The sequence below is a fragment of the Cibotium barometz genome, chromosome 59 (genome assembly GCF_041138505.1).
Source record: "Cibotium barometz isolate CiBa-2024 chromosome 59, ASM4113850v1, whole genome shotgun sequence".
NCBI lineage: Eukaryota > Viridiplantae > Streptophyta > Polypodiopsida > Cyatheales > Cibotiaceae > Cibotium > Cibotium barometz.
Window position 1 is genome coordinate 1935857 of NC_141104.1, and position 23364 is coordinate 1959220.

At 45.8% G+C, this 23364-nt stretch overlaps 2 protein-coding genes across 5 annotated transcripts in view; one reads left to right on the top strand and one right to left on the bottom strand.

Moving 5' to 3' along the window:
• The window catches only part of LOC147605368 (extra-large guanine nucleotide-binding protein 3-like), a 90036-nt gene that overhangs the window by 24711 nt on the left and 41961 nt on the right, over nt 1-23364 (top strand). For all 4 annotated transcript variants that reach the window (XR_015265187.1, XR_015265188.1, XM_086793650.1 and 1 more), the window contains exon 4: nt 334-513. Coding sequence is in view for 2 of the 4 variants with exons in the window: in XM_086793650.1 (XP_086649776.1) it covers nt 334-513 (180 nt within the window). In the remaining 2 variants the exon portion in view is untranslated. The remainder of the gene's footprint in view (nt 1-333; nt 514-23364) is intronic.
• LOC147605369 (photosystem I reaction center subunit II, chloroplastic-like) lies at nt 10383-11002 on the bottom strand. The gene has a single exon (XM_086793653.1). It carries the CDS (start codon nt 10932-10934, stop codon nt 10428-10430), a length of 507 nt encoding a protein of 168 aa, XP_086649779.1. The 5' UTR covers nt 10935-11002; the 3' UTR covers nt 10383-10427.

Sequence of the window (23364 nt, forward strand, 5' to 3'; positions counted from 1 at the left end):
AATGCATGCACTCCTATTCCGCTCTTCTAGTGCTTGAAGCCTTGTTGGTGGACATCCAAGATAGCGCAGGGACTTGTTCTTATATAGAGCCATTACACCTTAAGTCTTCTGCAAAAACTGAAGCTCGTGAAGGGGATGGAACAGTATGCAGCATGGTACTGTGTCAGTCCACGATCATAAGTTAGGAGAAAGGCATTGCTTTTCCTAATGTTTTTAAAAATGGTGGTGTTTGGCAAGAGAGATCTGTTGCTGGTCTTTATGTGGTTTCTGAAGTTTCATGTGTTAAAGTGTGGGTGATAATCTAATTGGTGCTGTGTAATGTTTGCTAGGCAGGCCACAACCAGGTTTCTGTACACGCTATTCTCTTTGCCCACGCCAAACAGCAGTAGCCTTAAATCTAGACCATCTATTAGCAGCTCGAGATCTGTGCCTGCATACTTGGAGCAGAAGAAAATTTACAAGCTATTGCTGCTAGGACATGAAGGCTCTGGCACAAGTACAATATTCAAGCAGGTAATCACTGCTACAGACTGTACCTCTATGATTGCATAGACAAACAGGCATCTCTGTTTGCCCCTCGAACTTCATCCTGGGCTTGTTTCTTGCTATCTTCTGTAGTTTTCTTTGTTTTAAAGTCCGTTTCGTGTGAATAATTCTTTTTCTAGTCTTTATTCTAAACCGACATTGGGAATGTTAATAAGATTAGGGGCGATGGACCAAATTCTGAGATTAAGTGCGGCAGCAAAACTTTGTAATAGGACGCCAGTGCTGTATTTTATTGCTATCCCTTCCTTTCTTGGGAATTCAATGGACCAGGTAATTTGACAGCTTCTTTGCTATTTCTCTGAGTTCCCGATCTCCTTGAAGACTATGCATGGGCTCCTCTCAAATGAGTGTCAAAACTCCTCAGAGAAGGTAACCAAAAGTCTTTTAACAGGCACACTATAGCTCCCCAAGACGGATCTAGACCCTTAAGGTGTACTTCAATGAGTGATGATCTGTCTTCACTGCAGAATCTGCAGCTGGAAGCTAATGTTTTCTTGCTCTTAGCATGAATGATAGCACTAAATTCTTTATTATTGCCAGGCTAAGGAGCTTGTATAGAAGAATGCATATGGCTATTGAATGCAATGACACATCCTTGTTGAAAGAGAGTTATGTTGAGAACAATGCAAAAATTTTCTTTTTCCAGTCAGCATCATGGTCTACAACTTGAGAAGAGCTTTGAGATAATGTGACTTATGATGTCATTAGAGTCTAGATTTATTGTGACCTATGATGTCCTTAGGGCCTAGAGACAAAAAGGTGGTGGGCTCTTCACGTGTTAGAGATGTCGCCACCTTTACCAACTTGGTCTTCTTATTATTGGCATCATAGCAACTAGAGCTTCATAACTTCTTTTGTCATTTCCACCAACATCCACATATGCCGTAATTGATACAAGTTCCTCCAATCAGCCTGCAGTTCTCCTTTCTCTGTAGTGGGCGGTGGCAAGCAAGCAGTAACCAGCAGCAATTCTGAAGGTAGCCTTTGTTCCCGGTATTGGTGTAACTAACAATATTGGCGACTTTCACTAGTTTGCAGTTAGCTTATGAGTGTTGTTGCTGCTCTTCATCATCAACCGTAATTTAGTCAGACAGTAGCATTTCAGCAGCGTAGATATTCCATCTTAGTAATCTGAAGTGGAGATACTCCAGCAGACTATCCTTGGTAAGCAAAATGAAGCGCAAAGACCTTGAAGACCTTACCTCTTGCATCTCTAGCCATGAAGCAAGGACAACCGCAGGTTTATCTTCTGAAGATGAGCATGATGGCTTTTTCATACTCATCTCAAAACAAGCTTCTTAGAAGAGGGAGGTAAATCCTTGTAATGATATCCTAATCAAGACACCCTTTTGAAGGCTCCAAGGGATTTATTCTTTCATTGTTTTTCTCATTTTGACAACGAAAACCTAGTAGAAAGCAAGCTCAATTACAGAAGTCTGGGAAATACAAGTGTTAACATTCTACTAGGTTTTCAAGGAAAACCTGGTAGAAAGCAAGCTCAATTACAGAAGTCTGGGAAATACAAGTGTTAACATTCTATAGGGTTTTCAAGACCATTGACGACGACATTGAGAACTCTTTAACACGTGAAGATCTCACCACTGTTATGTTTCTAAACCTTAATGACATAATATGTCACATGTGTAAGATGACTGGACACCCTTGATGATGTATATTATCTCGAAGCTCTTCTCAAGCTCTAGGCCATGGCAATAACTAGTCTAAGGATGATCTGGGATTATTCCCAACAGCGTCCCCTAATGCCAAAGTAAGAGGAGACATAACAAAACCACAAGGTCATTGGCTGCACAAATTGTGGTAATATAATTGTAGCAACCTAAGTGTTGCATGCGCGGAAGCCTTATTGTACTGATCCACAGCCCTAAGCTTGATTAAGAACAAGATACCGATTAAACATGATTAAGACAGAGGATAGAAGAGAGAGAAAGAAAGAAAGATATATTAAGCGTCTACTAAAGACCCAATGGGCCTATGAGACCAAAGTGATACAATAATGTCCATGTCATATCTCATCATGGAATGGAAAATAAAACAGAAAGAAAACGTAAACATAGCTATCTCACTGGGGTGATACAAAACTGTCCATGGAAACTCATCATGGAATACTAAGAACATAGAAACATGAGAGCAACATCAGCTCCGAGTAGATGGTATACCACTCTCCAAAATATCAAGCATGGGGCTGATGAGTATGGCCGAGAGGTCTCCCTCAGCTATGTCACGTGGAAAGGTAGCTCGATGGCGGTGGAGCATGTCTTGGATCTGGAGCTGATGAGGTGATCGTGGCTGACAAGGGGGTCGAGGGTGTCGGGCATGGTGGAGTGTAGAGGCTCGGTCCGAGGTAACTCCTCTCGGGCGAGGTAGGTCTAGAGCAGCTCGTGGAGGGTCCACAAGATCCACTATGTCGATGTCCTCCATCTCCTGGGTCCGGAAGAAACTGGTGATGGTTGGCTGATGAGGGAGGGGGCGGGGTGGCTGGGGCCGAGGCTCTCTCAAGAAGGTGTCCCTGTGTCTGCGGAGCTCAAGCAAAAAAATGCCCAGGCAACGCTGGTCGTGGAAGTCGATGATCTTGGAGAGTGGACCGAATCCCTCACGAAATAGACAGTGAAACCTCCCGCGGATCTCATAGTATACTGGGCAACGGCATATGTAATGCTCCTCCATCTCAACCTCTGTGTGGCATAGTCGGCAGATCCTCTCCTCTCTGGGTCTCCGTATGAGCTTCCCGGCTCTGAAGATGCGCTCAGCTCTACCTGTCTCTACTCTGAGGCGGTGAGATGAAACCCGTATCTGGCCAATTGCAATCCGCATGGCATGGGACATGTGAACACTCAAGTAGCCCGGTTGCTGGATGAATCCATCCTCAGTGAGTGTGAGGAAGTGATCTCTGTAGAAGTGCATCTTTGTGGGGAGCTCCGGAGGTGTGATCCGTGTGCAATGTGTGTAGAGGCTAAGAAGATCTAATCGGATAACCCGGTTGGTATCCTCTTGAGACAGCCAGAGAAAAGGGGAGTCCAAACTGTACTGAAGGGGGATAGGCGGTCCATGTAGAGCCCATATACTAAGAAGAACCAAGTGGAAACTAGTGCATACCATACTCCAGAGTGCCCCTCAAGTGCTAGCTGTCTGGAGGACTCCAGGGCAAGCCTCGGGTACCTGTGAGGATCCATTTGTCTGACGCGATGGAGGTATGTGACTGTCTGGAAGAGTGCATCCACTACCATCGGGGCTGCAACAAACTCTGCCTGGATAATCTGGTGTGGGACTAATGGTTTGTTGCATATCATACGGGAGAACATCATGACCTGGGGCCTCTCAACTCGCTGCCAATCCTCATCGGATAAATCTAGCCCCAGAAGGCTGCTCCATACATCAAGGCTGGTGTGATGAGGGTGTCAAAAAGCCAGCCCTTCATCCTGTCTCCTGGAAATGTGCCTGGAAGCACTGCCGCTCAAGTAAGCTCAAGGCTGCATATCCCCGCGTCACTCTGGCATGTGTTGTGGGAACTATGGTAAAGCGTGGGCCACTGAAAGTGACACCAAGGTAGATGTAGGATGAGAGAATTTCCACAGGATCCCCTCTATATGTGAAGCTCAATCTGGATGTGAAGGGACGAGAGGTATTGAAGACCATTACCTTGGTTTTACCAAGGTTAACAGAGGTCTCGTTAAGTGCACAAGTCATGTAAGGCATCCAACGGTCTCTGAAGCCCTTCGGCTGAGTCTGAGAGGAGGTCGATGTCATCTGCATAAAGTAGTATGGGGATCAATATGCCTTCCAATGTGGGACCAGCCTCGCCTAATCCATCAATGAAGGTCGAGATCTCATCAATGTAGAGGCCGAAAAGAGTGGGTGATAGAGGGCAGCCCTGTTTCACCCCAATAGTGCTGGAAATCTCTTGTGATGTACCTCCTGGGGCTCTCACTCGTCTGGTGACGGACTCATAGAGGGCGATAATGCTCCAAACCATGTCAGATGGGACTCCGATCTCTTGTAGACGGTGTAGGAGGCGGGCTCGGGGTACAATATCAAAAGCTTTGCGGAAATCCACAAAGCAGCAGTAAATCCTTTGATGTCGTGCTCTACCCTCCTCGATGATGGCATGAAGGGTGAAGATGTGGTCAAGGGTAGAGTAGCTCCACCGAAAGCCAGCCTGTCCTGAGGCTCTGCATCCCTGGCTCTCTGCAAATGAACTGAGCTCCGCCTCTAGCACTGATCCATAGAGTTTGGCCACCATGATCATCCTGTAGTTATTAGGATCAAGTGGATCTCCAGCTTTGAGGATGGGGGTGATGGTGTTGGTGGACCAAGAGGGTGGAAATCCTTCACAAAGGGCTCTATTGAACATGTAGGCTAGTAGGGGTGCCAGGGTATCATCGGCATGCGAGATGTACTCGGCAGGTGGAGGAGCCATTGTACCTATTGTACCGGCTGAATGGAGAGCTGTACTTGCTGTACCAGCTCTATTGCATGAAGACCCGTGGTTTTTGGGGAAGAATCAGTACCCACACGAAGGTATATGGATTATGTTGTTGGCTTGGCATTTCTACAGCCTATGTTCCTGCTCAGTTGCCTTGTGTTGGGCTCTATTGCATGAAGACCCGTGGTTTTTGGGGAAGAATCAGTACCCACACGAAGGTATATGGATTATGTTGTTGGCTTGGCATTTCTACAGCCTATGTTCCTGCTCAGTTGCCTTGTGTTGGGCTGTGTTATGGCATTTGTATATGGATAATCCGGCATCTCCCGTAGGGAGAGTAAGGCCCTCAAAGCTTGTACATGATATTATTCTCCTTGGGTAATAAAATACTCCAAGGGGGGGGGGGGGGGGGGGGGGGGGGGGGGGGGGGGGGGGCATTCCGGCCTCTATGTGGTGTCACATGTGCAAGATCCATTTTCAGCATTTGTGGATGTTTTGTCTAGCTTTTATGTCTTATGCAAAGTGATGATGGATATGTGTTAAGGTTGTGGCCATGTTTAAATGTTTTAATATGCATTGATGGTATCAACAAGTGTGTCAAAGGCCCTAGTCCCCCGGGCACCCGCCGTGAGTTACAGACAAGCTTGTTGCAACAAAGGACAAGTCAACGGATACTTATTGAAAAAGTGGACAAGTGGCATGACACTTGTAGACTCGATGGACACGTGTTGAGACACTCGTCTTTCTTCTAGATCTTTCTTTCTAGAGGTGTGTATTGCATAAATAGAAACATCCGAATTTAGAAAATTTTGTTAGTCCTCGAAAAGTTCCTACGTGAACGACTCTTAAAATTTAGGAAATCCTAATTTTAGGATTATCATTTTAAGACTAATTAAGGCTCCTAATTTTTAGAGATCTCCTAATATTTAGGGATCCTCAATTTTGAGCACGTTACCAAAACAAGATCAAAAAGTCCTTTTAATTATGAGATGCATGCGAATCAAGCAATGAGACCTAATATATTGTACAAGCTTCCTAACTATGCTATCTTATTGATTATAACTGTCTTTTTCTTTGGATCTAGCCCACATTCCAAGGCATCAATCCTTTTTATGAGCCCTAGTATGTTTGAGTTAATGACCTGAAGCGCGCGTTCGGGACATATAGGTGGAAGTGTGAACTATCTTTGTTATAATCCAGTGCGTGGGACCACCATGACCTTTGGCCACTCACCAATAGCTTCGCTCAAGTGTGAGAGAGTAGCAAGCGGAAAAAGAGGAGAGACTTGGAGCAACCAACAATGGTCCAATACTTGAGCAAAAGTGATGAACGAATTATATGGCATAGAGGCCTGTCCTTATATACATCATCAAGGGGCGGGTCGGCCAGCATAAAAACCCACGTCTAAGTATAAAGTCCATGACTAGGAAAAACGCCTAATACATGGTGGGAAAAATACCCCAAAATACTAGATAAATATGCTGAATAAAAGGGATCAAATGGGGCTGGAAATGATCATTCCAACACCTCCTCTCAGCTCTAGCATTGTGGTCAGACTCCCATATGGGTAAGGAGCTGATTAATAGGATCTCGAGGAAGAGGTTTGGTGAAGAGATTATCTAGGTTGTCTTGAGAGGGATAATACTCTAGAGAACTGATGCCGTTAGTGACTAGCTCACGAACAAAGTGAAAATGAATCTCAATGTGCTTGGCCCTACCATGAAAAGATGAAGTACGTGTCAATGCCAAGGCACTTTGGCTGTTTGTAAGAATGCGAATGAGAGAGCCCGAAAGAACATCAAGATTACTTAGCATCTGCAGCAACCATAATAGTCGCATAGCAAGTATCCAAATAAGCATGTACTTAGCCTCAGTGGAAGGAAGAGAAACTGTATTCTGCTTCTTGGATCTGCAAGAAATGAGGCTAGAACCTAGAGTAAAGTAGCAACTAGAAGTGAAACGCCTGGTCTCGTGATCACTTACCCAATCAGCGTCAGAGTATCCAACAAGGTCGTGCCTTCTTTGAAAGAAAGACCATAGTCCAAGGTACCAGATAAGTATCGAAGAACCTTGCGAGCGGCGTGCCGTGTGCCAATAAGAATGTCGAGGAGTGAAAGAGAATTGATTGAGAATATTGACATTGTAAGAAATGTCGAGCCTGTGAGGTTGAGCAGAGACAGCAAGAACTATCGAGATATTGGTGTATCTGGCTACAGGAGCAAAAGTTTCCTCATAGTCAATACCCTCAATCTGAGAATACCCCTTTGCAACCAATTTGGCTTTGTGTTTGTGTAAGCTCAGCGGGGCGTGCAATGACAGACTCAACCATGTGTCCAAGAGATAAAGATATAAAGAGAGAGAGGGGAGAGAGAAAAGGGAATGGGGATCTTGCACAGTCCACCACACTGAGCGGGGAACATGCCCTGTCCCCGTTCAGGAATTTATTCAGGGACAATCCACAGGCACACTCGCCAAGATCAGTACAATCAATGAATACAAAACAAACAGATATGTTGATGTAGGATATCCAAGTCGATGTCGATGTCTAGGCACGAGATCTTTGATGTGGAGCACACCATGGGGATGACCCACAAGTATCTCTCACCGGGCTAGTACCAGATCCAATATCCAAATCCAAATCCAAATCCAAATCCAGATCCAAGTCCGGATCCAAATCAAATCCAAGTCCAGAGCCATGTCCAAGCTATATGTCCAAGTTCCATGTTCATGTCCAAGTTCCATGCCCAAAGCTTCAATTCCAAGTTCAAGCTTTCATGTCCAAGCTATGTGCACAAGTTCCATGTTCATGTCCAAGTTCCATGCTCATGTCCAAGTTCCATGCCCAAGCTTCAAGTCCAAGCTCCATATCCAAGTTCCATGCTTAAGCTCCATATCCCAGTTCCATGCCTACACTCCATATCCAAGGTCCATGCCTAAGCTCCAAGTCCAAGCGCCTTTCATCAAAAGAGAGGAGGTGGTGTTTCTTCAAAGGGTGGCACCCTCCAAACAGGGCAGCTAAAAAGGCGTTGTTGGAGGTGGCAAGCGGGGCAGCCAACAAGTGGTAGTGGAGGAGTAAAGAGGGTGGAAAACACCGGCGAACACGTGGTTCTAGGCGGTGTGGAAGACGGCTATGGGCGGTGGAGGCGGCAGGCGGCTCTGGGGCAGTGGTTCAATCGGTGGAGGTGTAGTTCAGTTGGAGGAGGTGGTGGTTCAGCCGCCAGAGGCGGCAGGCAGCTCAGCCGACAGCGGTGGCTCTTAAGCGCAGCAGGGTGACGCAAAGAGGTGGAGAGGAAGATGATGATAGTGGCAACGAAGCTCCTCATTCTCCACAAGGAAAATCCTCGAAGATGGCTCTCTACAAGTGATCAGAAGTGGTGGTTCAGTTGGCAGAGGTGGCGATGCAGTCCGCGGAGGTGGCGACATCCGGCTCAGCTGACGGCGGTGGCTTTGAAGCGGAGCAAGGTGGCACAAAGAGGTGGAGAGGAAGATGATGATAATGGCAACGAAGCTCCTCGTTCTCCACAAGGAAAATCCTCCAAGATGGCTGTCCACAAGTGATGGTGTAGAGGGGAGGAGAAGATGATGACAAGGTTTTTGCTCTCCCCAAGGTGGTTCTCCACGAGTTGTTCTTCTATATCTCTCCAAGAGCGTACAAGCTTCTTATATACTTGATAGAAGTGCGTGCTTTGCTTTTGTTTTATCTTCTTGCTTTTGCTTTTTATTAAATATTATTAATAATAGCCAAAGTTCTTGATTTGTGCTTTTACAACTTCAAGTCCTTGCTTTTTGGCCATGGAGTTGCTTTTTGAAAAACCGGCTTTTAGCTTTTTGTTGTAGTTCGATGTCCTCTCTCCATTAGCTTTTGGTCAATATAGTTTGACTTTTTGATTTTTCTTGCTTTTTGACCAAGATTGGTGCTTTTTCCAATGCTGACTTTAGAAGCCCTGTTCCCATGTGTCCATCAACTTGTCCATGCGTCTGGGCATGAGTTCTATCAAGTGAAATGAGCTAGGAGGGCCAAATAGTTACATTCCCTCCCTCTTATATTGCAGTTGTCCTCAACTGCAGACTGCAAGTGTTCCAAGCACATCCATATGTTCCATGTATATCCATGTGTTCCAAGTACATGAAGTACTTCCATATGTTTGAAGGTACTAGCCCCATCTAGTGAGCTTGTGCATCTGGTCTTTCCCCATATTTGTGGTGTCATCTGCTCATCTGGCAACATCTCAATGTCTTTTCTTTGATCGATGTCCTTGTTCTTGATGGTATATCTTCATAGCTTGTCACATGTGTTCGATAAAATAAATGCATACTTAACTCATGCAAAAACTAGACACAAGCTAGTCAACAAACAAGTATGCACACTAAGGACTTCTTCTCTGGATCCCATAATCTGTAAGCTTTGGATTGAGAGCTATAACCAAGGAATTTGCACTTCTTGGATTTGGGATCAAATTTGGACATTGCAGAATAAGGGATATGAGCATAGGCATCAGAGCCGAAAACCCTGAGATGCGAAACTGAAGGTTTCTGTCATGTAAAAGCCTCCTTTGGTGTCATATGAGCAACTGCCCTTTGGTGGAGAATGGTTGATGATGTAGACATCAATGGGCATAGCTTCTCCTTAGAAAGAGGGAGAAAGATCGGAAGAAGAAAGCATGGTATGGGCCATCTCCTGAATAGTCTTGTTTTGCGTTCAACCACACCATTCTTCTGTGGAGTGCTAGGTGTGGAGAAGTGACGGCCAATACCTTTCTGTGAACAAAAGTTGTGGAAGGTTTTGGAGAGGAATTTTCCTCCATTGTTCAAATAGACTTATTGAACCTTTTGTGTGGTCGCCTTCTCGACCAAAGCCACTTTTTAAAGCGGGAGAAAGCATGGGATTTTTCCGCCAAGAGATATAACCAAACTTTACGTGAGAGATCATCAATAATAAGTATGAAGTACCTGGCACCACCTTGGGTGGTAGTCCGCATGGGACCGCACAAGTCCATATGGATAAGTCTAGGATGTGAGAAGTCCGATGAGTAGCCTCGTGAGGGAATGGGTTTCTGTGTTGCGTTGTTGGGGTAAAGGCATTATGCCCACCCTTATAGTGTGTACAAGCCCATAAGTTTTATAGTACATAGTACACTTAGTACTTTTAATGTACTAAGTGCACTATGTGTACTAGAGCAAATATACATGTGTGATAGGGGAGTCTCACACTCATACTTTTGTGAGTTGACTTATCCCCACATGTGTCTCTCTCTCTCTCTCTCTCTCTCTCTCTCTCTCTCTCTCTCTCTCCCTTCTTCTCTGTGTGTGTCTCCCACATGAAACCCTAACTGTTTCAGCTGAGCTTCTTGAGCTCCCTTCAATTGGTATCAGAGCTTTGGTTTTAGGGTTTTTTATCTCAGCAGTATCCGTCGCTATTCCTCATAATTCCCTCCATGACTCAGCGCAGCAACCAAGCTAGCTTGTCGACTCTTGAGCAAAGCTTAGCTGGACTTGCTGAGCAGATAGCGTAGGGCAACACGCAGTCGGATGTGCAGCACGCAAAAGCAGCTTGGAGTGCGAGGCACTGCTCCTTCCTGGCCAGCTTCAGCAAGTTTGGCCCAGACCGCATAATGGCCGCGCCACCCGTGGGCAGCTCAAATATCTGCTCCTTGGGTGACTCCCACGTTATCACATAGAACTCCTCCACCTGCGTCTTGCGCAGAAGCCCGCCTGTACTGCCACCGAGGATCGGTGATGACGGAGTGTCTGGCTTAAGCTGCGGTGGCGTGAAGCCCACGGGCGCCTCCTCTGTTTCCACGGTCATGGTGAGACGAGAAGAGGAGGCGAAGGTAGCCTGCTGAGGCAGCTTTACCTGGCCGCCTACGGCGGTTGACTGATGCCAGGATAAGGCGGCGGGGGCTGCTGTGGCGGACGAGAGAGCTGGGGCAGAGGTCATGGACTCCATAGCTTGAGCTCAGAGATAGGCCTGCAATCTCAGAGCAGTTTTCAGAGCTCCACAGCTGACAACACCAGCCCAAGAGTTGCTCACACAGCAGCATCCGTACCTGCATAGCAGCAGCAACATCAGCACACGAGTCAGCAAATACGACGCCCCCCCCTTCCTGCAACAGAAATCAGAAATTTTAGAGGTATTTGCTTCAATTTTGGGATTTGCATGTCCATTATCATCAATTGAGCAGGTACAGGTTCTAATGGCTCAGATTTGAGCACAATTGGCAACATTGGGTGACATTGGTCACATTTCGGGTCAATTGGCAGGAAATTGGGTGTCAACATTTGGGGCTTTTGATGTAATTGTGCCATTGGGCATTCATACATGCTGTATGTGTGAGCAATCTCACATTCGGGGCTAAATTGCAGGAAATTGGAGTTCAAATCAAAGGGCTTTTGTGGCAATTGGGTTGATTTGCATGCAGGCACTATGCAAGTGACAGTGAGGATGAAGTCCTATTCATGTCTTCACTTGATGTCCATTCACTCCATGCAGGAGATGGTCATGGTATGCACTCATGGATCATTGATTCAGGTGCCTCCTTTCATGTCACAGGTTGCAGAGACTTGTTTGTCAGGTATACTGCTGGCAATGAAGGAGTAGTTTATTTGGGTGACAACCATGCATGCCAGATTCTTGGCAGAGGTGATGTGAGGCTTGTGTTTTCAGATGGCTCATAGCTTATGCTCCATGATGTCAGGCATGTGCCTGAGATTAAAAAGAACCTGTTTTCTACTGGACATCTTGATGATGCTGGTTATGTTACCACATTTGGTAGAGGAAAGTGGAAGATTAGTAAGGGCTCATTGGTTGTTGCCAGAGGCTCTAAGGTGGACACTCTTTACTTCATGCATGCTGGTGTTTGTCACCATGCTAATGTAAATGCAACCGAGCTGTCGGAAATCCATGGCATAGCCGGTTGGGACACATGAGTGTCAAAGGAATGGAGCAATTGTCTCGTTTTGGTTACTTGCCTTCTCTAAAGTTCTCAAGTTTTCAGTTTTGTGAGCATTGTATATATGGAGACAACTCCAGTGCCCCCACAAGAAAGCTCTTGGACAGAAAGATGCCCGGTTAGAGCTTGTGCATACAGATGTATGTGAGATGCCTCAGCTTTCTTTGGGAGGGGCAAAATATTTTGTGTCTTTTATGAGGATGCCACACGCAAGGTGCGGGTTTATCCTCTTCGTTTGAAGAGTGATACATTCTTAGTGTTTGAGAAGTTTGTTGCTCATGTTGAGAATCAAACTGACAAAGAACTGAAGGCTTTGCGTTCCGACAACGGTGGAGAGTATATGTCCAAACTGTAAACCGGCCTTCAGAAACCAAAGGGCGGTGGAACAAACACTCGCACATAAAACACTTCAACGCCATTGAAGACCTAGAAAAGGAAAACAAACAGGGGGAGCTAGAGTGCTCCCGCAAATAGTACACGGACACCGATTGGCCCCAAATCGCAGTGGTGCTCCTTGCGGTATTTCTTTAATTGATTATAAGAGCTTTGATTACAATATAAGGCTGGGAACTCAGTCGTCGTAGTAGAACCCTTGAAGCCTGCAAAGAACCTGCATCTGGCTTCTTGTCCACTCGGCATCCACAAACAAGTCCAGCCATTGTTCACATCGAAAGACTCTCTCACATTGAGTCTGCATACAGAAGCTTTCTCCCATGATCAAGCACAACCATCCATAGCCTCTCACACTATGAACAGCATCACACCCTGACACATCCAGTGCTTTTGCATCACAACATAGACTCCCGAACTGTCTCTCAAAAGAGTATCACAGCACAGCATACCATACAGTCGACACACCTGTACAAACCCTCTCTACCTTCCAAGGGTACTATCCATCTCTGTCATGGATTCCCTGTCCCCTGTCCAATCAGTAGCAAGGCTGTACCAAACATGTGTCCATTCCTGTACCTTCTGCCTGCATGTGACCTATCTCCTGGAGAAACCCAAAAACATGTTTCTTTGAGAAAACCTACGACCTGTTTCCACATGAAACCCTTAGGCCTGTTTCCCTTTTGAAACTTCTGTCCTGTTTCCATACATCTAGTTACCTGTTCCCTCATGAAACATCTGGCAACATAGAGATGCCCATAACTGTAGGTCCCACTGTTCCTTTCTAGCAGGAAGAAAACAATCTGCTCCATGAGCACGCAGCCATGCGAGCTTGCATCACTCCCATGCCAAGAAACATAACCAAATGACCTTGTATTTGCAGCCAAACAAAAACAGTCCATAAACTGTCCCAAAACAGTCCTGAACCCAAAGCAAAGAGAAGCTGAAAGTTCCATCAGTTGAACGCCATCGACATGATGTCTATGTTCATGGAAAACCAGTCTCTGTCCACCTTTGTGTCAAGAGAAACCAGCCCTTGTCTACTCTTTAGCAGAGGGAGAGAGAGAGAGAGAGAGAGAGAGAAAGAGAGAGAAAACAATACTGGCTGTCCCCACATGTACACCCCTGTTTCTCCTGCAGTCCCCTCTTTCCAAGAGAGCCTCTCATGCCTTGTACAGTCCAGCACCTCTGCAGTCCATCCACGTGGAGTCCATGCAGACAGTCTCTTTGCGCCAGCTTTTCACCAGGAAGGGGAAGAGATCTACGCTCTGTTCAGCCCCTGCCCGACTGTCTTCTCCTCCACGCAGCCGACCTGTACCTGCAGTCCAGCCCACGAGCAGTCTACTGTACCAGCAGTCGTACAATATTGTACCTGCTATCGTACTTGCCTGCGCTGCCTGTACCAGCAACCTGTACACGCCTGTACCTACACAACCAGATCTGTCCAGCGCCGACTGCAGCAGAACTGTCCAACAGCGCCTGTTTCTGTACAGCTGTCCGTACAGTCGTACAGGCCTGCATGAGTTCTCCTGTGCGCAGCCAACATGCAGTCCACTTCTCCCAAAAAGCACACGCTTCCTCAAGAGATAGGCGCCTCTTTTGCCTGCCAGCCCCTCTTCTTCCCAAAAAGCACACGTGGCCCCAGAATAGCATATGGGCCACGTTTTCTTTCATAAAAGGCATTAAAAAATGACTTTTAAGGTTTTTAAAACCTTTTAAGTTAAAATCTCTTTGCCCCCTTTCACACATGGGGTTGTCCACACATGGGCTCCCTTTTTGACTCCAACCTGATGCCATTCACACTGTCCACCATGTCCCCGTGCACACCTGCATATTGTCCAGAGAAAAACACAGGGTCGTGACACAAACAATTTCAGGACTTTTGTGATGCTAAAGGCATCAAGAGGGAGCTCTCTTCTCCTTATGATCCTCCACAAAACGGGACAGCAGAGAGGATGAACAGGACCATTCAGGAGAAGGTCCGTTCTATGTTGTCACATGCTGCGTTACCTCATGGTTTTTGGGCTGAAGCTGTTAGGACAGCCGTTCATCTTATAAACAGGTCACCTAACACGAGGCTTGGTGGGAAAGTGCCAGAGGAAGTATGGATAGGGAAGCCTCCGTCCTACAAGCACTTGAGAGTGTTTGGTTGTGTTGCGTACGTGCACATACGCAGGGAAATACGCACCAAACTTGATCCTAAGTCTCACAAATGCATATTCCTAGGATATGGTGACAGAGGTGAAATGGGGTATAGACTTTGGGATCCAGTGAATAGAAAGATTATATGCAGCAATGATGTCATTTTTGATGAAACATGCATGTATAAGGAGCCTGCAAGGCAAAAGGAGCCTGGCAGAGTCATCTTTGATGATGATGGACATCATGGACAACAACAAAGGGCTGTAAATCAGCCATTACAGCAACAAAACCAGCCCTTAAATGGTGCTGAAAATGGTCCAAATGGACAGCCAGAGATGGCAGAAGATATCCCTATGGATATCCCACAGTTACAGGAGATACCGGGCATGATCTTTCAACCTTATGGCATGGAACAGGAGCCACCAATAGGTGATATGCAGGCTGGACAGCAACCTGCAAATGATGGTCATTGGGTACGGAGGTCCACAAAACCCTCTAGACCCCCTAACAGGTTTGTTCCAGGGGTTGACTACTTGATGCTCACTGACTGTGGGGAGCCCTCTTGTTATAAGGAGGCTTTACAGAGGGCAGACAAGGCTCTTTGGGAGCGTGCTATGAAGTCAGAGATGGATTCTCTGCACAAAAATGGAACATGGAAGTTGGTGCATTTGCCTACAGGGAAGAAGGTTTTGCCATGCAAGTGGGTTTACAGGCTCAAAGTTGCACCTGATGCAAAGCCAGGTTAGTGGCTAAGGGCTTCAAGCAGGAATATGGTGTGGACTTTGATGAGATCTTCTCTCGAGTGGTCAAAATGACCACACTTAGAGCTGTATTAGCTTTGGTTGCTCATGATGATCTGGATTTGATTCAGATGGATGTGAAGACTGCTTTTCTTCACAGTGATCTCCATGAGGAGATATATATGCAACAGCCAGAGGGTTATGCAGTGAATGGAAAGGAGAAGCTTGTATGCAAGCTGAAAAAGAGTCTTTATGGGCTCAAACAGGCACCAAGGGAATGGCATCATAATATTGATACATTCATGAAATCCCAGGATTTCAGGAGAAGTGACATAGATCACTGCTTATACACCAAGAAAGCTTTGGATGGCAGTCTATTGATCCTCATCTTGTATGTTGATGATATGTTGATTGCCGGGAAATCTCGTAAAGAGATGGATGCCTTGAAGAAGAGGCTGCATCAGACCTTTGATATGAAGGATTTGGGTGATGCAAATCACATTTTGGGTATGCGGATACTTCGGGACAGAAATCAGCATGTGTTGTATTTGTCTCAGAAGGAATACATTGGCAAAGTTTTGCAGAGGTTCAATATGGAGGGGGGGAAGAAGACTAGTACTCCTTTGCCTCCATATGTGAAACTCAGTGCTATGGACAGCCCACAGTCGGATAGTGACAGGGCTGATATGGCCAAGATTCCGTATGCTTCAGCTTGTGGCAGTCTCATGTATGCCATGGTTGCTACCAGGCCGGACATTGCATTTGCAGTGAGAGTGGTTACTAGATACATGGCCAACCCTGGCAAGAAGCATTGGGAAGCAGTGAAAGGTGTCATGAGATACCTGAAGGGCACACAGGATATGTGCATCTGCTTTGGCAAACAGGATGCATTAGTGCATGGTTACACGGATTCGGATTATGCCGGTCATCCAGATAACCGGAAGTCTACTATCGGTTATGTGTTTACATTCACAGGAGGTGTTGTGTCATGGATATCCAGGATGCAGAAGTGCACTGCCTTATCTACTACAGAGGCCGAGTATATTGCAGCCACAGAGGCTTGCAAGGAGGCATTATGGCTATCTCGGTTAGTGGTTGATTTGGGTTATACAGGGGATATTCCATTGTTGCATTGTGACAGTCAGAGTGCCATCAAGTTGGCAAAGAACCCTGTCTGTCATGCAAAGACGAAGCATGTGGATGTGAAGTATCACTTCATCAGAGAGGTGATAGAGAACAAGCTGATTCAGCTTGCCAAGATTCATACGGATGACAACCCGACTGATCTGTTGACAAAGAGTTTGCCTCCAGAGCGGTTTGCTCATTGCAGACACTTGATGGGCATTGGATGAGGCCAGTTTCAGCCTTGATATGGCCTTGTATATTATCATGTACATGTTGATTTTTTCTTTTCCTTCACTTAAGGGCACATCGCCTTTAAGTGGGAGGTTGTTGGGGTAAAGGCATTATGCCCACCCTTATAGTGTGTACAAGCCCATAAGTTTTATAGTACATAGTACACTTAGTACTTTTAATGTACTAAGTGCACTATGTGTACTAGAGCAAATATACATGTGTGATAGGGGAGTCACACACTCATACTTTTGTGAGTTGACTTATCCCCACATGTCTCTCTCTCTCTCTCTCTCTCTCTCTCCCTTCTTCTTTGTGTGTGTCTCCCACATGAAACCCTAACTGTTTCAGCTGAGCTTCTTTAGCTCCCTTCACTTGCCATGCAAATAAGCCACACAAGTGGAGTGGGAGGGTTTCAGTTGCGGAAGACCCTCGACTATCTGCTGAGAAGACAACTGTTGAAGAGAAGCATAGTTCAAGTACTCGTAGCGAGCATGCCACAACGTTTTATGCTCTTGAGCTACCGAGGGTTTGAAGAAGTTGTAGTAAATGAGACTGTGACTCATTCAAAGAGCCACCAAAGTCCTTCAACTTGTAAAGAAAACTTGTGTGGGTGGAATATGTGTGGCAAATACCCACAAGTGACCTAACATCATACGTTGTTTCCGGAATCTCCTAGTTCAAGATCTCTGTCACTTTTACTGAGTCTTATCGGATGCCTTCGGCACTGATTATATATCCGAGGCAGTGAACCTCGTATAAATAAAATTCAGATTTCTTCTCATTGATATAAAGCTCATTGTTTTCCAGCCACTCCATCACTTTTTCGACGTCAATGTCGTGCTGCTCCTCAGTAGTTGAGAAAATGATGGAGACTTTTATGTTGTCCAAAAAGATGGAGACTTTTCTATCAAGTCCTTGAAAACATGATTGTGCGTTAAATGTAGCTAGGGCGTAGGTTAATTCAATAGGCATGACCACGAACTCGTAGTGGGCCCGCTCAGATTGGAATGCAGTTTTGGGGATGTCCCTGTCCACAATTCTTACCTGATGGTAGCCACTTTTGAGGCCAATTTTTGAAAATACCCGTGCGTCATTCAACCTCTCTAAGATATAATCAATCTGAGGCATAGGGAACTTGCTCTTTATTGTCAGCTTATGAGTGCACGATAATCTACACAGAATTTGGAATATCTATCCCTCTTCACAGAGACTTACGAAGCTAATCAACACACATGCAAAGTTGTGGACAATGAGGGGCAGAGGCACAAAGTCTAGCTCAATGTGGAGCTTGTGCGAGATGCTCTTGCACTTCCCTATATGGAGCAGCCATATGTGCGCCTAAACAACGCCACCAAGCTCACCCGCGGTCTGTATAGGGGCAACCCCAACAAGGATGGAGTCGAGTGGGGAAATATAGCCCAAGAAGATCTAGTCATGCCCGCCTGCACATTACAATTTTTACTCACTACTGTGGGAGCTAGAGGATCATCGACAACCGGGGGGGTTGGTGTGGGAGTCTGGCTCACCACGGCAGTTGTCGAGGCCGGGGTGATGGTTTGAGCAGGGGTCTTCTTAGGGCAAGCCCTAGAAGTCTGTCCTTTTGTATGACAAAAGAAACACCTCCCGTCCTCCTTGTATTGTTCTTGCTCTTCAAGACTAATCTTACCACCTGTCTTGCCTGCCAGTGTCTGGAGTAAGGCGAGGTCCGTTGTTCGAGTTCTTGGAGCCAGAGGCTCTTGGGGGGGACTCTGAATGGGTTTGGTTTTGGCCCGTGCCACAGGCAGTGGCTGCCTTGGCTACTCCGGGTTGGGTTTCCGTTGCTGTACTTCATCCCAGCGCTTAGCGCAAGAGAAAGTGCTCGATCCAAAGTTTCTGGTTCGAACATGCGCACATACCATTGGACTTGTAGAAACCGCTTCTTGAGGTGACTGACAAATTGGTGCCACTTGTAGTCAGCAACTCTATATTTGGAATTGACTTGGGCCCAATGAGTCCACCATGAAATGGCTTCCCCTTCGATGTAGCCACTAGCTAACACCACTTTCTCTATGTCTGACTTCTACCAACAACAAAGTAGGCTTTAAACTGACGAATCCAAGAATGAAGAGTTGTGGGATCAAGTTTACCATTATATTTACTGAAATTCCCCGAAACTTGTTCTCGAGTCGCTCAAGATAATGAGGCGGTAGAAGCAGCTTCTTGAGGTGAGTAACAAAATGCTTCCACCTAACTCCATTGTTGGAATTGACTTGGGCCCAGTGAATCCACCATGAGATGGCTTACCCTTCGTTGTAGCAACTAGCTAACACCACCTTCTCTATGTCTGACTTTCTACCAACAACAAAGTAGGCTTCAAACTGAAGAATCCAAGAATGAAGAGTAGTGGGATCGAATTTACCATACTTACTGAAATTCCTCGAAACTTGTTCTCGAGTCGCTCAAGATAATGAGGCGGTAGAAACCGCTTATTGAGGTGAGTGACAAATTGGTCCCACATGTAGTCAGCAACTCCATAGTTGGAATTGACTTGGGCCCAGTGAGTCCACCATGAGATGGCTTCCCCTTCGTTGTAGCAACTAGCTAACACCACCTTCTCTATGTTTGACTTGCTACCAGCAGTAAAGTAGGCTTCAAACTGATGAATCCAAGAATGTAGAGTTGTGGAATTGAGTTTACCGTTAATACTTACTGAAATTCACCTTCTCGTGAAGATAAGTTGAGGAAGTCGTGGGTACTGACCTTGCGTCGAGAAGTGCAAGGTATCGCTCGTGCTCCGCGTGTTGTCGTTTGTCATCGAGAGCAGTAGCGCGGGCTACTGCATGTGTTCGAAGATCTACATCCCGTACCGGCGTTTCATATAACACATGGGAATGCTGTGTTAACTCCTCAAGGGAGATAGCTGAAGCATGGATGTGGGAAGGATTCTCAGCATCGGAATTTGCCATAGTGGGAGTGGTCAGGATTTTCCCTGACCACAATAATACTATCCACTGTGTGTGGGAGACGTTCCCGGCCGCTTCTGGAGGCTATAAACAACCATCCTTCGAGGGACAGGAGTCACACCGGAATGGGAGTGCAACCGGTGTCTGAAAAAAAACCACACAAGTGATTTTTTTTCCTTCTTTTTCTTGGCTGAATCTCTCTACCAAGGAAGCTCTACGTCTTCTTTCAGCCCTAAACACCTTTCATAGGAATATCCTGATGCAAAACGCAAAGAGATGGAGAGAAGAGAGAGAGAGAGCTGTATTTTCAGTATAGTCATATAGTACAAAAAGGTACATAATCTTGGCAGCCTTAGGCATGCCCTTGAAAAGGTAACAAATTACCTATTCTATGACCTCAAGGGTCCTATGTCTAGACCTACCCTCAAGTGAGGGTAGATAATCAATGGAGGTCTTTGGAATTGCCTTATATAGGCCTCAAAAGGAGTCCACAACTGGCTGACCTGCTGTTGGCCAGCAGCAAATACATAAAATACACATATGCTACCGACCAGCCTTGTAGCTCTTTGATTAACTTGCTGACTATTTCCTGTATCCTTAGGATACCTTTTGGGATCCTCTTGTGCCCTGCTGATGCCCTAAATCTTCTCTTTCTGCTGCCCTTCAAGGATTAGCCCTGCAATGAGCATGTCCATGTGCATGCACATGACATCCCCTTCTCCATGCACCCCCTTCTTCCAAACGATGACGGGATTCCAACTTTTGACCGTGGATGACTGTTATCATCCCTTTGTCTCCACATGTACTCCCCCACTTGTCATCCTTCCCATCCTGGCAACCTTTTCACTGAAAATCTTGTCCTTCTCCGATTCCACTCCAAATCTGATGAAGATCTGTGCATCTGTTCCTCTTTGTCCCCTTTTCCTTCTTGCCTTGTCCTTGAACACTTTCTTTGGTCTTCTTTTCTTGAGTATTGAGTCTGGCATCCTTACTCCACCCCTTGGATGATTATCATCCCTTGGAACAGTTTTCTTGAGAGCGTGTCTTGGTATGCCCCAAGTGGCATCCGACATACAGGGCTGGGCCGCCTTTGATCTTCTGTCCAGGCTGCTGTCTGTGCGCTGGCCTGCCTTGCTGTCCAGCATGCCTGGGTACTGGCCGATAGGCTGGTCAAGGCTATAGGGCTGGCTAGGCCTGGCTGCCCTGCTGCCCAGGCCCTGCAGGCCTGGAGACAGCATGTCCAGCCATCATGTGGCTGTTGGGCTTGGCCATGGGCCTCCTTTGCCCCTAGGGTGGCCTACAAGGCCTACCCCCTTCTTAGGCAAGGGTCTTAACCCTTCTTTGGGGTGGCCCACAGGGCTGCCCTTTCCATCTACATGCAACTACATGTTATTATACTCAGATGCTCGGTATCTAGCTACAAGCTGAACACCCGGAACACTTGTCATCATTCCAGAGGGGGACTCATAGTATGGACTGGCACCGCTTCATGTGCGAGACTTGCACATTTGTAGGGTACTTGTACACTGGACATTGGACGCTTAGAGTGGAACCTTGGCTGACTCGTCTCGGATTAGGGGTCACAAGGGACCGATTTCCACTCTAGGTCCTGCACTTGCTTGTACAGATATGTCTACGTGGCATCCAAGTGCGGGATGCACGTGACAACGAGATCTTGATGTTGCCTTTACATAGGTGCAGACAACCATTGCTTGCTCTCAAGTTAAGCATAAGAGGGCTACGGCTAAGCATAGAAGAGAGGTGGACATCAAGGAAAATGATTGGCTATTGGTGGAAATTTCAGAAAGCAAGGCCCCATAAGAGGCCAGGGAAAGAGGGAGCATTCCCTAAGGTCTGTACTAGGTACTATGGACCTTTGATCAAGTAGATCAATGAAGTTGCATTTTGCCTTGCATTGCCTGATCATTGGAAAATTCACAAAGCCTTTCATGTGAGTCTTTTGGCAAAAGTATGTGGGCCCAAATCCGACAGAGCCTATCCGCCAAAGGTCGATGAGCTAGATTGTTTTCCACAAGGAGAGAGCTACCATGTGGTATGCTTTCTAGGATATACCTCATGAAGTTCGAAAATTTCATGCCTATTGATACGAAGTGGGTTGATGAGGACAACTTCAAAGATTGCCCACAGCTCTTGCGAGCATATATGGAGGCTTTTCAGTTGAGGTCAACTTTTTAGAAGCCAGGGGAAATGTCGCCATTTGGATGCCGAAGTGGTCATTCGTTGTTTCGTGCCACTGTATAGGAGGCCAGGCAGTTTTCTTGCTGCCCGTATTGAAGCTAGGATGTGGACCTGAGTGTCAAGGCTCCCACTTTTGCGTTCCGAGATTTCTAGTGGCCAGTGCCGTGCTTGGGAAGACTTGTGATTACAGGTTCCATGAAAGAGAGATTTATTCATTGCACAGGGCATGTGCATGCATAGCTACATGCTTGAAACTGTTTTCACGTGACATGTTTTCGTGTGAATGAGTGCTATGGCTTGTCCTATTCACGGACAGGGGACACCCGCCCATGGATTGTGCATGTGCCTGAATCAAAGCGAGAGGTTGAAGACAAATAAGAATCCCCCACCATTACACAACATAGGAAAGAAAAGAGAGCAAGGTTTGACAAAGATATTAAAGAAGATAGAATCATGGAAGCTGGTGAAAATAACAGGCTACTTTTGAAAATATGGTTTGTGAAGGGTACGTCTTCTAGGGCTAGGTGGCAAAAGAACACCCATTTTTAACCAAAGAAGTTACTAAAAATATCAAACACATCATATAGAAAATTGTAAAGAAGAATAGGTAGATTTGTTTAATCGCAATAATGAAGACAAAAAGGCTTGCCATACTTTATTTCACGAGGGCATCAAAAGATTAGTGTGTAAGGAGAAAAGTACCAATTTTATGCACGTATTAAAAACAACATACTAATCAAAGAAAGTAAGGTTTGTGAAGGGTATGTCTCAGGACTCGCAAGGCTAGATGGCAAAGAGCACCCATGTTTCAGCGAAAGAATAGCTAAAGATGGTAGATGAATTATATAGAAAATCTTTAAGAATTTTATTGCATGAAGAGAGGCTTGTCATACTTCACTACACTAGAAGGGTGAGGGCACTCTAAGATTAGTACACAATGAGCAAAATGACAGTTTTTTGCACGCTATAAAAATGTCTTTTAATTTAAATGGTTTCCAAGATTTCGTACTTGGAGAAAACATCACCCTCTTGTTTACAGGACTTTATTTTTTCAAATGCTCATGTTATGGCGATGTATAACATTTGTGATAGGAGGTAAATTTCTATTTTCTATTTTCTATTTTCTATTGACAGTATCTTTCTGTGATTTGAATGAAACTTTTTCCAAGTTGCTTGCCAGTTGGTTTATGCTGATTCTTTCAATCTACAGTTGCGCATTTGTCTCACCAGCTACCCATTTGCATGTGCGTGTGTTTGTGTGTGCATGGATGCTTTTGCGCGCACGTGTATGTATAGCAAGGTGAATAGAAGGTTTCATAAATTCTATACAAGTCCTATATGCCTGGCACGTGAAAGGGAGCCTGGTATTTGACTTCCGCCTTGGGCTTCATGGAGGTAAAGTGGGCATATGAGTGAAAGAGCTTTGCCTGTAAGTTTGATGACAAAAGAGTTAACCCCATATAAGAGTGAAAGGGTTTTGCCTATAAGTTTGATGACAAGCCAATGGGCTTGTAGCCCAGCAGTGAGGGCTTGTGACTCGGGGAGGGGAGGTCCTGACTCCTGAGTATAAATCAATAACAGGCCAATGTTAGTATTGTGGCTTATTCCCAAACAGCACAAATCGGACCATATCCTGCCCCTAATCTTACCTCTAAGGT

Coding starts and splice junctions, on each gene's coding strand:
- LOC147605369 (XM_086793653.1), bottom strand. CDS start 10,934: ATGGAGTCCATGACCTCTGCCCCAGCTCTCTCGTCCGCCACAGCAGCC.